Source organism: Scyliorhinus canicula, chromosome 24 (genome assembly GCF_902713615.1).
Source record: "Scyliorhinus canicula chromosome 24, sScyCan1.1, whole genome shotgun sequence".
NCBI classification, from domain to species: domain Eukaryota; kingdom Metazoa; phylum Chordata; class Chondrichthyes; order Carcharhiniformes; family Scyliorhinidae; genus Scyliorhinus; species Scyliorhinus canicula.
The window spans coordinates 1,037,517-1,054,563 of record NC_052169.1 but is presented as its reverse complement, the minus strand read 5'-3'; the positions used below and the strand labels follow the sequence as shown (position 1 = coordinate 1,054,563).

The 17,047-nt window shown below is 45.6% G+C and overlaps 1 protein-coding gene across 1 annotated transcript in view; it reads left to right on the top strand.

Annotated features, from left to right (window-relative positions):
- The window catches only part of LOC119956789 (OTU domain-containing protein 7A-like), a 141,639-nt gene that overhangs the window by 49,694 nt on the left and 74,898 nt on the right, over positions 1 to 17,047 (top strand). Inside the window, 2 exon segments of the mRNA XM_038784209.1 lie at positions 2,041 to 2,215; positions 5,308 to 5,462. Of these exon segments, the coding sequence (XP_038640137.1) occupies positions 5,378 to 5,462 (85 nt within the window). The 5' untranslated portion in view covers positions 2,041 to 2,215; positions 5,308 to 5,377.

Here is a 17,047-nt window from a genome sequence, read left to right as displayed (position 1 = left end):
TGGAATAGGCTGAAGGGCCTGAATGACATACTACACTTTCGAGGTCCTTAATTCTATATATGATAGGTCATACAGAATCATTTCAGAAATCCCAATAATTTTCATAGCTGCGATAGTCTGATTATGACCTAAGATTCCTTTAAAACAGAAGCTGCCTGAGTGAGTAATCAAATATTTTCTTGACTGCTGTTATCTAGCGGTAGCATAGTGGTTAGCACTGTTGCTTCACAGCGCCAGGGTCCCAGGTTCCATTCCCGGCTTGGGTCACTGTCTGTGCGGAGTCTGCATGTTCTCCCTGTGTCTGCGTGGGCTTCCTCTGGGTGCTCCAGTTCCCTTCCACAAGTCCCGAAAGGTGTGCTGTTTGGTAAATTGGACATTCTGAATTCTCCCTCGGTGTAACTGAACAGGGATGGGGTGTGGCGACTAGGGGCTTTTCACAGTAACTTCATTGCAGTATTAATGTAAGCCTACTTGTGACAATACAGATTATTATTTGGTAAATGTGTTCTTTTCCAGTCAGCCAAATAGAAATGTAGTTAAATTGCTTCTGGAGCATGGCTCAGTGCACATTTTGTGTTGAGGAAGGAGTTAAACCGTGCTCCTATTTATGTAAGCAAGGTACTCCCACGCTGAGTTTTCCCACTGGTCTTCATTTAAGTTATCCACATTGAGGGTAGTAAATAGCTTCTGCACTGAATAAACAATATTAATTGGTGTGTAGGAGACATTTCTGCACTCAAACTCTGACACTAAACTTATTATACTTTATATATTTTTGTTATGTATTGAACTTATTTGACAGTAAGAATAAAAACTTTGAACTGAAGACTTGTTTGTTGATACCAGCAATTTCTACAGGGAGATTAATGATAGAATCAGTGATTGATAAATTAGCATGAGTGCTTGGGAATGCAATAAAACTATCCAGTTATGAAGCTTCAACATTCTGAAAAATTAGTGGATCTTCTGTGGTAATATTCACTATATTCATAACATTTTACAGCAGTAAAGAGGAATACAGATTCTTTGAAAATGCTCTCCAGTTCTCTCTCTCCTTTTATTTCTTGTATTTTATTTCCTTTTCATTTAATGCACTTAATGATCTGTTGAGCTTCTCGCAGAAAAATACTTTTCACTGTACCTTGGTACACGTGACAATAAACAAATGCAATCCAATCCCCCCACCTCTTTCCGCATATCCTGCAAGTTTTTCCTTTTCAAATTATGTTCAATTCCCTTTTGAAAGTTGCTGTTGAATCTACTTCCATCATCCTTTCAGCCTGTGCATTCCAGATCATAACGACTCGCTGTGAAAACAATTCTTCTCGCCTCCCCTCTGGCTCTTTTGTTAAATACCCCAAAACTATCCTCTGGTTACCACCACTCATGCCAGTGAAAAGAGTTGCTCTTAATTTATTCAATTCATCTCTTCTTCATCTTGAACACCTCCATTAATCTTCTCGGCTGTGCAGTGAACCACTGCAGCTTTTCCAATTTCTCCTTGTAACTGAAGTCCCTCATCCCTTGTAACATTTAAGTAAATCTCCTTTGTAGCCTCTCCATTTTTGGAAATCATGAAATAGAATGATGGAACTGATTTTCAGAACAGTTGGAGAGGGGGGCAAATTCAAAAAATATACCAGATAGATTCCTGTTATTAGCTCCAAATCACAGGTGAGTGGTTTGAAAGAGTAGGTTTGTGGACTGAAGATGATATATTACATGATAACTTATTCAATGTTTGGAAAATTAATATAAAGCATATCTAATGTATTTCTGTTCCTTCAAAGCAATCCTTAAGATGCACCACTGTGCCACCGTGCCGCCCCTACAATTGAAGTAATGTAGGGGTGGAAAAAGTTGATGTTTTGGAGATGAAAGTGAATGGTATTTGTGCAGGATCGGATGCGGTGTTCTGAACTCAACTCTGTTGATTAGGGTACCAAGAGTTTCCATGTATTAGTTTAGGCTGAGAAGAGAACACAATGCAGTACATTGGAAGAATTGAAGATGACAAACTTTGGTCTTCCTATTTTTCAGTTGGAAAAACTTTGGACTAATATACGACTTGTATCAGACAAGTATGCTGACAGCAGAGTTGTGGTTGAGCATCGAATAAAGCAGTGGAGACTAAGTTGGGTGTCATCAGCATATAAATGAAACCTGATCCCATGCCTGCGGATGATGTCACTGGGATCCTTACTGACTCAGGCAGGTATGACAGCTTAAATTTTCCTTACAATGTTGAAAGCTGTCTTGCAACTAGCAATTATGGCAGCTAGCCTTGTGTATGTCTAAAGGTCGGGTTGTTGAAAGGAACAGATTGAATACTCGGGCTTGCATAACCTAGATCTTCCCTGCACATCTTTGGGTTGTGGGGGTGAGACCCACGCAGTCACTGGGAGAATGACCCGAGGCTGGGATCGAACCCGGGTCCTCGGTGCCGTGAGGCAGGTGCTAACCACTGCGCCACCCCCACAACTTAGATCTTTGGTATGATTGTAGCCTGTCGCAAGCCACCTCCTCCATTAAACCTATATAATTGTAAATGGAAAAGATGTGCTTTGGTTGCTGAAACTAAGGGTAGTCTGACTTGATTCTAATTCGTCCATCTCCCCATATGGGCTGGTTCTCATGTGTACATTTCCTCAAATGTTTTTGTATCCATAGAATCCGTGCAGTGCGGAAGGATGCCATTCGGCCTATTGGGTTTGCATTGACCCTCCAAAAGAACACTCTATCTAGGTCTGCTCCCCTGCCCTATTTCTGTAACCCCGCTGATTGATCATGGCCAATCCACCTAACCTGCAAACCTTTGGACGTGGACGGAGCACCCGGAGGAAATCCACGCAAACACTGGGAGAATGTGCCAACTCCACACAGACCGTCACTCAAGGCTGGAATTGAACCCGGGTTCCTGATGCTGCGAGGCAGCAGTGCTAAACACTGTGCCACTGTTTCCAGTAAAGCAAATTTACTGGCCGTGTTTGTTTAGTACCATGCTTCTCCTTTAACTAACTAGTGGCTGCAGAAAACCCTTCATCTCACTCCATATTGCTCATCATCAGGCAGGATTCATTCCACCACTGCCTCCTGGCTCAATTCTCCTTTCGCTTCTTCCTTTCATCCAGCTATCCTATTTTTGTTCCCCTTTTTTCATCACCATGGCCGCCCTCTCCCCTCGTGTCCTGATTCACTCCTCCTGACTCAACAGCAATTCTTAATTTATAACTTTGTCTTGGCGGTGGATCCCTCCTGAATGAGCTTTTCTTTGAACTTTTAATATTTTTCAGAAGGTACATCCCAGGACAGTCGGTGGTTGTTGCAGAGCATCAATTCAAATGACCCCAACTTTGCTGCCAGCAACACTTCACTGACTGCTCCCAGGAAATCTGATCTCTACAAATCTTTTCCAATCTTTCATTTCTGTCAGAAAACTTAAAATTATTGCTGTTTTCATACCTCTCCAGAATGTATGCTTAACCTGTGAGCAAACTCCTTGCCATTCATGACCATAATCTAGGTAATTCCATTGGCATCCTTGCTCTGATGGAGATCTGATTATTGTCCAGCAGCTCTTTCCATTCCTTTTTAAAATACATTTTACCAATATGTCATGGTCGTGACAGGACCATCGCCACATCTAAATTTGGTGTCTCAATCTGGGGTGACACAGTAGCGCAGTGGTTAGCACTGCTGCTTCACAGACTGTGGGACTTTAACTCTTTGTGCTCTTGTTATAATCAATTATTATCCCCACGCTCTAACCATCTGAGCTAACTGGCCAGGTTATGATCCATTATGCTATTCACCTCAAATGTCTTTCTTTTTACTGCTCCATGAGACCACCTTTGCATAGCCTCATTTCTCCAGTGTGCACCTCTCACAATGTCTCCTCTTCCCTCCCCGATACGCCAACTCCGCAATCTACCAAGGTTCTGTTCTCTGCCCCTTCTCTTCCTAATCTGTATTTTGCACTTTGGTGTCTGGTCAGCTTTCATTGATATGTTTTTGTCTTCAATTCTGAATAATGTCGCATCCACAAACGTTCTGGCCAATGCAGCATCCCTTCACATTCCTCTGTACAACTGAGTCTTCCTATAGCCCAACAAAAAGCACAGCAGCGGTTTAGAAATTAAATTAAACCTGAGTACAGACTTGGGAGCAGCAATGCCAAACTTCCCTATAAAGCTTATGTTAGTGAAGTTTGAGTGTCAAAATGTCACTTTTACTCATTGTTTTTTTAGGTCGAATCCTGCACATTAAATTATATTAAGTTGCTCTGCTATGACACTGACTCATCTCGAGCACTGGTGGCCTCTTCATTTGCAAATTATGCAGTTGATTCTACTCTTGAAATACAAGCCTAACCAAATTGCTTTTGTTTAAGTGATAGTGTATAACCCATCAGTACTGAATATGTGTTGTAGGCATATAAACAGATAATGCTGGAAATTATTTTTTAATTTTTAATTTTTTTTTTTATAAATTTAGATTACCCAATTATTTTTTCCAATTAAGGGGCAATTTAGCGTCGCCAATCCACCTACTCTGCACATTTTTGGGTTGTGGGGGTGAAACCCACGCAGACACGGGGAGAATGTGCAAACTCCACACGGACAGTGACCCAGAGCCGGGATCGAACCTGGGACCTCAGCGCCGTGAAGCGGTTGTGCTAACCACTAGGCCACCGTGCTGCCCCATGCTGGAAATAATAATGCGTCAAACAACATATGTAGAGGGAGAAACAATTAATGCTTCAAGTTGACGACTGAGTCGTCATTGCCCTGAAACGTTAACTCCGTTTCTATCGCCACTGATGCCACTTGAGCTGTTGAGCATTTACACCATTTTCTGTACAGATTTCAGCACCTGCCTTTGTATATGTGAAACAGGCATTACTTTACTGGCTAATAAGCAGAGTTGCTTTGGATTTTAATTCTGGTTCTTGTTTACTTACTGCGGTGGAATAGGAACAGTCATTAACTTTCTGTTGAATGTTGTTTGTAGTTGTGGATTGTTTTCTTTATTCTTTCGGTTCCTAAGATATGAGTCATTGTCACACACTGGTGGGGTTGTTACTTTCACAGCTACTGGATGGTACAGTTAGGAGTGAGCTGTTGCATTCATATTACATTGCAGCAGCAGAAAACAAGCCAGTAATTCTGCGAGGGTTGTGATACTTCCCTGACTGGCTGCAGCAATTAGAGGGAAGTAGCCATGGACTTTTCCTGGATTGATAATTGATATAAAGTTTGTTTCACATTCCCTGGAAACTGTTCTTATTTTCTTTGTTGTTTTAAACAGATGACCAAATAAAAGCCTGGCGACCAAAACCAGTTCTGTTGTGGGTCAAATAGCGCCTCTACATGATCACATGACTCTTGACATGGATGCGGTCCTGTCAGACTTTGTTCGGTCCACGGGGGCAGAACCTGGTCTGGCAAGAGACCTGCTGGAAGGTGAGTTAAATGCTGAACAGCAAATATTGTTGTGTTACATTATGTGTAATCTTTACTGAGGACGGGCAGAATAATTTTGCGATGTATTATTTCCAATATCTGTTGTCATATTCAGTTTTAATTCTAAAGTTTAGAATGTCTCTACCTAACCATGTAGTACAGGAGTTTGGCTTTCTGGTTGACTTTTGGCAAATTTGCTTGCTTATACATTGCCACATATACTAACTGTGCAAAAGTGTAAAAGTTTATTCTTTTGAACTTGCTTTACTCCATACTGGTGAGAATTTGTGTATCAGTAAGTAGCTTTTCAATTAGATGCTTAATCTTGGTCCTATTCTTGTTACTCCTTGAATATAAGGTTGAAAGGAGATTTGATAAAGGTATTCAAACGTGAGGGGTCTGGACAGAGTTGATAGGGAGAAACTATTCCCATTGATGGAAGAATTGGAAACGAGAAAGAACAGATTTAATGTAATTGGTAAACAAAACGATGATAAAACTTTATTCACACAGCGGATGGTTAGGATCTTGCGTGTGGTGGGGGTAGAATTAATCGAGGATTCAAGAGGGAATTAATATTATCTGAAAAGGGAGATGTGCAGGGTTACGGTGAGATGGTGGGAGAGTGGCTCTTGATGAATTGCTACTTCTGCGAGCCAGCACATACACAATCTAATAGCCACCTTCTGTGTTGTAACCTTTCTCTGATTCCGTGATATTGATGTCTTCACAACAGAAATCTGTTAATGAACATGGAGTTTGTATATTGATGTTGGGGCCCTTCCTCAAATTCCTCCCAACCTCTTTGGGAGAAGAATAGTTACTAGCAGAATTATATTGGGACCTTGTTGGCAGACATGGAGCTGGATTCTCCCACCCTGCATGCTGCACGAATGTCATGGGGAGCCGTGTACAAAGGAGAACTCCATTGACCTCGGATGGGATTCTCCGGTCGCTGGGCGGAAGCGGATGGAGAATCCTGCTCATCAACTCGGAGGACTTCTTAGCAATCAAATTGAGACCAAATGAATCACATAATATGGCACTACAGGGAGAGGACCTAATGGAAGTAGTGAGGTCACTCGTACCTCGGTAATATATCTACCCAATCCACACCGTGTAAAGAGTTTGTAAATTTCAATGAGATTATTTCTCATTCCTCTTGGCCCAGTTTCCACAATCTCTCCTCATACGACAATCTTTTTTACATGATATTTTATTCCAAACATGCTTCAACACCAGAGAACAGTACAGCACAGAACAGGCCCTTTGGCCCTCGAAGTTGTGCCGAGCAATGATCACCCTACTCAAACCCATGTATCCACCCTATACCCGTAACCCAACAATCCCCCCCTTAACCCTACTTTTTTTTTAGGACACTACGGGCAATTTAGCATGGCCAATCCACCTAACCCGCACATCTTTGGACTGTGGGAGGAAACCGGAGCACACACGGGGAGGACGTGCAGACTCCGCACAGACAGTGACCCAGCCGGGAATCGAACCTGGGACCCTGGAGCTGTGAAGCATTTATGCTAACCACCATGCTACCGTGCTGCCCCGTTTGTACCAGTTTGTACATTTCCTGCCTTTATCCACCTTGAACGACAATCTTGATATCCCAGGGATTAATTTGGTGAACCTCCATTGCACGCCCCCTATGGGGGGAAAAAAGGTAGGCAGAAAGCGGGAAATTATAGGCCAGTTAGCTTAACTTCGGTAGTAGGGAAGATGCTGGAATCTATAATAAAGGAAGAAATAGCGAAGCATCTGGATGGAAATTGTCCCATTGGACAGATGCAGCATGGGTTCATAAAGGGCAGGTCATGTCATACTAATTCAGTGGAATTTTTTGAGCGCATTACCAGTGTGGTAGACAACGGGGAGCCAATGGATGTGGTATATCTGGATTTCCTGAAAGCTTTTGCGAAGGTGCCACAAAGAAGGGGCTGGTTTAGCTCACCAGGCTAAATCGCTGGCTTTCAAAGCAGACCAAGCAGGCCAGCAGCACGGTTCGATTCCCGTACCAGCCTCCCCGGACAGGCGCCGGAATGTGGCGACTAGGGGCTTTTCACAGTAACTTCATTGAAGCCTACTCGTGACAATAAGCGATTTTCATTTCATTTCAAATGTGCTCGGGGATTAATGTAGTGAATCTCCTCTGCACGTCCTCCAGTACAAGTACGTCCTTTCTCAGGTAAGGAGACCAAAACTGATAAGATAATGATGCATGGCTTTAAGGGTAAAGTAGTAGCATAGGTAGAGGATTGGTTAATTAATAGAAAGCAAAGAGTTGGGATAAATGGGTGTTTCTCTGGTTGGCAATCAGTAGCTAGTGGTGTCCCTCAGGCATCAGTGTTGGGCCCACAATTGTTCACAATTTACACAGATGATTTGGAGTTGGGGACCAAGTGCAATGTGTCCAGGTTTTCAGACGACACTAAGGTGAGTGGTAAAGCATAAAGTACAGAGGATACTGGAAGTCTGCAGAGGGATTTGGATAGGTTAAGTGAATGGGCTAGGGTCTGGCAGATGGAATACAATGTTGACATGTGAGGTTATCCATTTTGGTAGGAATAACAGCAAAAGGGATTATTATTTAAATTATAAAATATTAAAACATGCTGCTGTGCAGAGGGACCTGGGTCCCCTAGTGCATGAGTCGTAAAAAGGTGGTTTACGGGTGACTAAGAAGGCAAATGGAATTTTCTCCTTCATTGCTAGAGGGATGGAGTTTAAGAATAGGGAGGTTATGCTGCAACTGTACAAGGTGCTAATAAGACCACACCTGGAGTATTGTGTTCAGTTTTGGTGGTCTTACCTGAGAAAGGACGTACTTGTGCTGGAGGGTGTGCAGAGGAGATTCACTAAATTAATCCCTGAGCACATTTAGCGAGTTGGTCACACCGCAGGTGAAAATGGGTGACCAAATGACAGAGGAACAGTAGGAAGGCAGTGCAGGTCATCTCCCTGCAAAACAAATATACCGTTTTGGATACTGTTGAGGGACATGGCTCACCAGGGGAAAGCAGCAGCAGCCAGGTTTATGGCACCATGGCTGGCTCTGCTGCGCAGGAGGGCAGGAAGAGGAATGGCAGGGCTATAGTGATAGGGGACTCAATCGTAAGGGGAACAGACAGGCGGTTCTGCGGACACAATCGAGACTCCAGGATGTTATGTTGCCTCCCTGGTGCAAGGGTCAGGATGTCTCGGAGCGGCTTCAGGACATTCTGGGGGGGAACAGCCAGCTGTTGTGGTGCACATGAGGTCCAACAAGTTGAATTCAGGGAATTAAGAGTTGAACTAAAAAGTAGCACCTCAAAGGTAATAATCTCAAGATTGCTACCAGCGCCACGGGCTAGTCAGAGTAGGAATGTCAGGATAGATAGGATGAATACGTGGCTCGAGAGATGTTGCAAGAGGGAAGGATTCAAATTCCTGGGGCATTAGAACTGATTCTGGGGGAGGTGGGACCAGTACAAACTGGATAGTCTGCACCTGGGCAGGACTGGAACCGATGTCCTTTTGGGGGGGGGGGGGGGGGGGGGGGGGGGTTGCTAGTGCTGTTGGGGAGGGTTTAAACTAATGTGGCAGGGGGTGGGAATCGATGCAGGAAGTCTGAGGGACGTAAAACGGGGCCAGAAATACAAAGCAGTAAGGGGGAACGTGTAAGGCAGAGAAACCATAGTCACAAAAGGACCACAGTACAGGGGACAGTGACTGAGGAGAGTGTGAAAAGGGAAGTGGTCAATGCAGGATTGAGGGTGTTGTACCTAAATGCGTGCAGTATACGGAACAAAGTAATGAGCTTGTTGCGTGCATTGAAATTGGCCGGTACGATGTTGTGGGCATCACAGAGACGTGGCTTCAAGGGGATCAGGGCTGGGATCTAAATATCCAAGGATATGTATCCTATTGAAAGGACAGGCAGATGGGCAAAGGGGGCGGGGTTGCATTTTTGGTACGGAATGAAGTTAAATCGATAGCAAGGAGCGATATAGGATCAGAAGCTATAGAATCTCTGTGGGTAGAGTTGAGGAATCGCAAAGGTTAAAAAGACCCTGATGGGAGTTATGTACAGGCCCCCGAGCAGTAGTCAGGATGTGGGGCAGAAAATAAACCAGGAGATAGAAAAGTCATGTAAAAAAAGGCAATATTACAATAACCATGGGGGACTAAAATATGCAGGTGGACTGGGAAAATCAGGTTGGTAGTGGATCCCAAGAAATGGAATTTGTGGAATGTCTAAAAGATGGTTTTTTGGAGCAGCTTGTGACAGAGCCGACTAGGGAACAGGCAATTCTAGATTTGGTGATGTGTAATGAGGCAGACTTGATTAGGGAACTTCAGGTGAAGGAACCCTTAGGGAGCAGTGACCACAATATGGTAGAAATTACCGTGCAGTTTGAGAGGGAGAAGCTGTGACCCTTGAGAGGGATCAGATGTAATGGTATTACAATTAAATAAGGGTAACTGCAAAGACATTAGGGAGGAGCTGGCCAGAGTTGATTGGAAAAGGAGCCTAGCAGGGAAGACAGTGGAACAGCAATGGCAGGGGTTTTTAGGGGTTATTAGGGAGGCACAACAGAAATTCATCCCAAGGAGGAGTAAACATGCTAAGGGGAGGACAAGGCATCCATGGCTGACAAGGGATGTCAAGGACAGCATAAGGCTAAAGAAAAAGCACACAAAGTGGCGACGATTAGTGGGAAACCAGAGGATTGGGAAGCCTTTAATAGCGAGCAAAGGACAACTAAAAAAGCAATAAGGGAAGAGAAGATGAATGCAAGCTAGCTAGTAATATAAAGGAATATTGGAAAAGATTTTTTTCAATATATAAAAGGCAAGAGAGAGGCAAAAAGAGACATTGGACCACTAGAAAATGTGGCTGGAGAAGTAAGAATCGAAAACAAAGAAATGGCAGACAAACTGAATAGTTACTTTGCATCAGTCTTCATGGTAGAAGACACCAGTGGGATGCCAGAGCTCCAGGAGAACCAGGGGGCAGAGGTGAGTGCAGTGCCATAACTAAGGAGAAGGTTCTGGAGAAACTGAAAGGTCTGAAGGTGGATAAGTCACCTGGACTGGCTGGACACACCCCAGGGTCCTAAAGAGATAGCTGAGGAAATTGTGGAGGCATTTAGTGATGATCTTTCAGGAATCACTGGAGGCAGAAAGGGTCCCAGAGGACTGGAAAGTGGCTAATGTAACACCACAGTTTAAGAAGGGAGGGAGGCAGAAGATGGGAAATTATAGGCCGCTTAGCCTGACTTCGGTCATTGGTAAAATTTTAGAGTCTGTTATTAAAGATGAAATTGCGAAGCACTTGGAAGTGCATGGTAAAATAGGGCTGAGTCAGCACGGCTTTGTCAAAGGGAGGTTGTGTCTGACAAATCTGTTAGAGTTCTTTGAGGATGTAACAAGGAAGTTAGACAAAAGAGAACCAGTGGACGTGATTTATTTAGATTTCCAGAAGGCCTTTGACAAGGTGCCGCATAGGAGACTTAAATAAGTTAAGAGCTCATGGTGTTCAGGGTAAGGTCCTGGCCTGGATAGAGGATTGGCTGACTGGCAGAAGGCAGAGAGTGGGGATAAAGAGGTCTTTTTCAGGATGGCAGCCGGTGACTAGTGGTATGCCTCAGGGGTCTGTGCTGGGACCACAATTTTTTACAATATACATTAATGAATCTGGAAGAAGGTATAAAGACGAGAGTGGTCCTGAAGGGAGAGTGCTAATTTGGGGGAAGGCCCAACTATACCAAAATTCGGCAGGAGCTGAGGAATGTGGATTGGGGGCAGCTGTTTGAAGGTAAATCCACATTTGATATGTGGGAGGCTTTAAAGAGAGGTTGATTAGAGTGCAGGACAGACATGTCCCTGTGAAAATGAGGGATAGAAATGGCAAGATTAGGGAACCATGGATGACAGGTGAAATTGTGAGACTAGCTAAGAGGAAAAAGGAAGCATACATAAGGTCTAGGCGACTGAAGACAGACAAAGCTTTGGAAGAATATTGGGAATGTAGGACCAATCTGAAACGAGGAATCAAGAGGGCTAAAAGGGGTCATGAAATATCTTTAGCAAACAGGGTTAAGGAAAATCCCAAAGTCCTTTATTCATATATAAGGAGCAAGAGGGTAACTAGAGAAGGGTTGGCCCACTCGAGGACAAAGGAGGAAAGTTATGCATGGAGTCAGAGAAAATGGGTAGGATTCTTAACGAGTACTTTGCATCGGTATTCACTGAGGAGAGGGACATGACGGATGTTGAGGTTAGGAATAGATGTTTGATTACTCTAGGTCAAGTCGGCATAAGGAGGGAGGATGTGTTGGGTATTCTAAAAGGTATTAAGGTGGACAAGTCCTCGGGTCCGGATGGGATCTATCCCAGGTTACTGAGGGAAGGAGAGGGGATATAGCTGGGGCTTAACAGATATCTTTGCAGCATCCTTGAACACGGGTGAGGTACCGGAGGACTAGAGAATTGCTAATGTTGTCCCCTTTGCTAATGGAATGCCCTGCCTGCAACAGTAGTGGACTCGCCAACACTAAGGGCATTCAAATGGTCATTGGATAGACATATGGATGATAAGGGAATAGTGTAGATGGGCGTTTAGAGTGGTTTCACAGGTCGGCGCAACATTGAGGGCCGAAGGGCCTGTACTGCGCTGTAATGTTCTATGTTCCTTGTTTAAGAAGGGGAGCAGGGATAATCCAGGTAATTATAGACCGGTGAGCCTGACGTCAGTGGTAGGGAAGCTGCTGGAGAAGATACTGAGGGATAGGATCTATTCCCATTTGGAAGAAAATGGGCTTATCCGTGATAGGCAACGTAGTTTTGTGCATGGAAGGTCATGTCATGTCTTAACAACTTAATAGAATTCTTTGAGGAAGTGACATAGTTGATTGATGAGGGAACGGCTGATGTCATATACATGGACTTCAGTAAGGCATTTGATAAGGTTCCCCATGGTAGGCTGATGGCGAAAGTGAAGTCTCATGGGGCCCAGGGTGTACTAGCTACATGGATAAAGAACTGGCTGGGCAACAGCAGACAGAGTAGTAGTGGAAGGGAGTTTCTCAAAATGGAGAACTGTGACCAATGGTGTTCCACAGGGATCCGTGCTGGGACCACTGTTGTTTGTGATATACATAAATGATCCGGAAGAAGGTATAGGTGGTCTGCAGATGACACTAAGATTGGTGGAGTAGCAGATAGTGAAGTGGACTGTCAGAGAATACAGCAGAATATAGATAGATTGGAGAGTTGGGCGGAGAAATGGCAGATGGAGTTCAATCCAGGCAAATGCGAGGTGATGCATTTTGGAAGATCCAATTCAAGAGCGAACTATATGGTAAATTAAAAAGCCCTGGGGAAAATTGATGTACAGAGAGACCTGGGTGTTCAGGTCCATTGTATCCTGAAGGTTGCTGTGCAGGTTGATAAGAGTGGTCAAGAAGGCATACGGAATGCTTTCCTTCATCGGAAGGCATGATGTGGAGATGCCGGCATTGGTCTGAGGTGAGCACAGTAAAAAGCCTTACAACACCAGGTTAAAGTCCAACAGGTTTGTTTCAAACACTAGCTTTCAGAGGCTGTTCCTTCCTCAGGTGAATGAAGAGTTATGTACCAGAAACATATAAAAAGAGACAAATTCAAAGATGCCAGACAATGCTTAGAATGTGAGCATTTGCAGTTAATTAAGTCTTTACAGATCCAGAGATAGGAGTAACCCCAGGTTAAAGAGGTGTGAATTGTCTCAAACCAGGACAGTTGGTAGGATTTCTCAAGCCCAGGCGAAATGTTGGAGGTTGAATGTAATGTGACACGAATCCCAGGTCCCGGAAGGGGTATTGAGTACAAGAGTTGGCAGGTCATGTTACAGTTGTATAAGACTTTGGTTCGGCCACATTTGGAATACTGCATACAGTTCTGGTCGCCACATTACCAAAAGGATGTGGATACTTTGAAGAAGGTGCAGAGGAGGTTCACCAGGATGTTGCCTGGTATGGGGGGGGGGGGGGGGGGGGGGGTGGCTGGCTATGAAGAGAGATTGAGTGGATTAGGATTATTTTCATTAGAAAGATGGAGATTGAGGGGGGGACCTCATTGAGGTTACAAAATCATGAGAGGTATAGACAGGGTGGATAGCAAGAAGCTTTTTCCTAGAGTGGGGGACTCAATTACTAGGGGTCACGCGTTCAAGGTGAGAGGGGAAAAGTTTAAGGGAGATATGCGTGGAAAGTTCTTTACGCAGAGGGTGGTGGGTGCCTGGAACGCATTGCCGGCGGAGGTGGTAGAGGTGGGCACAATAGCGTCATTTAAGATTGCATTCAGACAGATACATGAATGGGCAGGGAGCAGAGGGATACAGATCCTTAGAAAATAGGCGACAGTTTTAGATAGAGGATCTGGATCGGCGCAGGTTTGGTACAAAGATCTGTAGAGGGACAGATGGTATTGAGGAAGCAAGGGGGCTGCAGATGGACTTGGACTTGGATTTCCCATCCAAATCTCCAGACCCCCCCCCCCCCCCCCCCCCCACCCCACCACCACCACCACCAAAGTGGGGTAAAGAAAGTCCACCCCCCTACACCCCATATAAACCAATGCGGACATCGAACACAATACCGCCCCCCACTTTGGGTACCGCCCCCACCATTTTGCGGGGAAAAGCCGCACTCCCTGCATGGGCTGACCCCACCCCATGTGGCGCAGCTCCTCTCAACTACGACCACACCCCAATCCCCGAGGGTACGGGCCCACACAGTCCCAAGAAAACGCGGGGGGAAAACCCCACCCAAACAAACATCGCCCCCTCTCCCTCACCAACATCCCCCATAATATACTGCAAACCATTAATTCGAGTCCAACTTCTCGTTTTTGATGAATGTCAACGCCTCATCCGGCGTATCAAAATAGTGGTGTCGGTCCTGGTATGTGACCCACAGCCTCGCCGGCTGTAACAGCCTGAACTTCACCCCCTTCCCGTGGAGGATCGCCTTAGCCCGGTTGAATCCTGCCCGCTTCTTGGCCAGCTCCGCAGTCCAGTCCTGATAAATGCGGATCTCGGTATTCTCCCACCTGCTGCTCTGCTCCTTCGCCCATCGCAGGACACACTCCCTGTCGGTGAAGCGGTGGAACCTCACCACCATAGCCCTCTGCCTCCTGGCCAGGACTTTGTGCGCCCCATCCAGCTCCAGGGGCCTCAGGAAGGCCCCCGCGCCTATCAGCATACTCAGCATCGTGGCCACATACGTCCCAGCGTCCAACGCCTTCAGGGAGACCCAGAATCCGCAGGTTCTGCCTCCTCGACCTATTCTCCAGGTCCTCCAGCTTCGCCTGCCATTTTTTGTGCAGCGCCTCGTGTGCTTCCACTCTGACCGCCAGGCCCAGAATCTCGTCCTCATTGTCAGAGGCCTTCTGCTGCAACTCCTTGATCGCCTCCTCTGGGTCTCCACCAACCTTTCAATCGACTCCTTCATCGGGGCCAACATCTCCGCCTTCAAGTCAGCAAAGCAGCTTCTTAAAAACGTCTGCTGCTCCCGAGACCACTGGGCCCATGGTGCCTTATCCCTGCCCTCCGCCGCCTTGCTTTTTCGCGCCCGTTCTCCTCTCTCTTCTCTAAAGCCACTTTTTGACCGCTCCGCTCCTGGTCCACTCCATACAGTGCTGGGGGACCCTCACTGCTGGAGCTCCTTAAAAGGGTCCGAAAGTCCGTTATTGGCGGGAGCTGCCGACCGTGCGACCTACCCAGTCATAGCCGCAACCCAAGATAGGAAAACCTGATTGTCGTACATTGTTATATTAAAGGGAACATTCCCGAATACCAAATATTTTATTTCTCTTTTTACTGATGCAGAGTAATTCAAATCCGGAAGGAACTAGTTTGGACTAATGACCTGGAGACCAGCATTAAAGTTCCACCACAGCAGCTGGGGGATTTAAATTTAGTTAATTGAATGAATCTGGAACATAGAAACATAGAAAATAGAACAAGACTAGGGGAGGGAATGCGGTGTGCGAGAATGTACACACATGTTACACCCCAAAGTCTTTTCACAACCAGGGAGGCAGCTTGATAGAACAGTGGTTAGCACTGCTTCCGCATAGTGCCGGGGACCCGGGTTCAATTCCGGCCTTGGGTGACTGTGTGGAGTTTACACTTTTTCCCTGTGTCTGTGTGGGTTTCCTCCCCACAGTCCAAAAATGTTCAGGTTAGGTGGATTGGCCATGATCAATTGTGGACCTTAGTGTCCAAAGATGTGCAAGTTGGGGTTACAGGGATAGGACGGGGGTGTGGGCCAAGGTAGGGTGCTCTTTCAGAGGGTTGGTGCAGACTCTGAGCCAAAGGGCCTCCTTCTGAACTGTCGGAATTCTATGAAACAACTTTACTGCATCCAGTCTGTCCAGCCCTGTCAGAATCTTCACCGTGCCGCCCTTACCTCCACAATGTCCCGGGAAGCTGCCTCAGCTGATGAGCTAAAAGGACACTGGCCCTCCTTGAATGTGTCCGCTGGCTCACCACCGTACAATTTTAACGGGTATAGGTATGTGTAACCTCCAGCTTCAGGGCTTCCCATATCGTGGAAGGTGAGTGAGACTCACTTTTATTAAATTTAATGTAATGGCAGTGGACATAAGAGTACAGAATCTTTTGTCTGCTAACAATGCCGTATCCAATCTCCTTAGCGGACATTGAGATGGACCAGACTCTAGTGGCAAATCCACGTAATGTGAGGCATGAACTGAAATCACAATTGCCGAGTACCCCGTCCCTTCCACAGAAGAGAGGACGGACACTCCTACCACAAAAAAGGCAATACGCGAGTACACCTGGTGGACATGGGAGAAAAAAAATAAAAACCTTTATCACTGGATGTGAAAAATGCCATGGATTCCCTCACACCCCAACACACGCGTGCCCACACGCACACCCCCATACTCACGCTCCCACTCACACCCCAACACACGCGTGCCCACACGCACACCCCCGAGGTGTCTTCCAAAGACCTGCAAACAATAAATGTTTACCATTGGGGTCTGCCAAGATCCTGGTGGCAGAAAATGGAACTCTTATATTTATTAAGATTGCCACACTCTGCGCTGAGGACCCAGGTTTGATCCCAACCCTGGGTCACTGTCCGTGTGGAGTTTGCACATTCTCCCCATGTCTGCATGGGTTTCACCCCCACAACCCAAAGTTGGGCAGGGTAGGTGGATTGGTCACACTAAATTGCCCCTAAATTGGGAAAAAAAATAATTGGGTACTCTAACTCTTCGGCAAATCGGACTCCACTTTTATACAGAGTAGCTTTGGCCTTGTTGAATGCCACTTGCTTATTTGCCAGCTGTGCTCCTACATATGATGACGTGGCCTTCCCATTTGAAATGATGATGCTCTTTTGCCCATCTCAAGACTCTTGAAAACTGAAATTTTGCAATAACGGCTTGCCATGGTTGGTTAGAATGGGGCTTCTGTCTGAGTGTCTGGTGGGCAAGATCCAGCTAGCATGGGGACCAGAGTCTACCCTCTCCAACCATCTTCCCAAGCATCTTCACAAAATACTCTGTGGGAGTTGGGC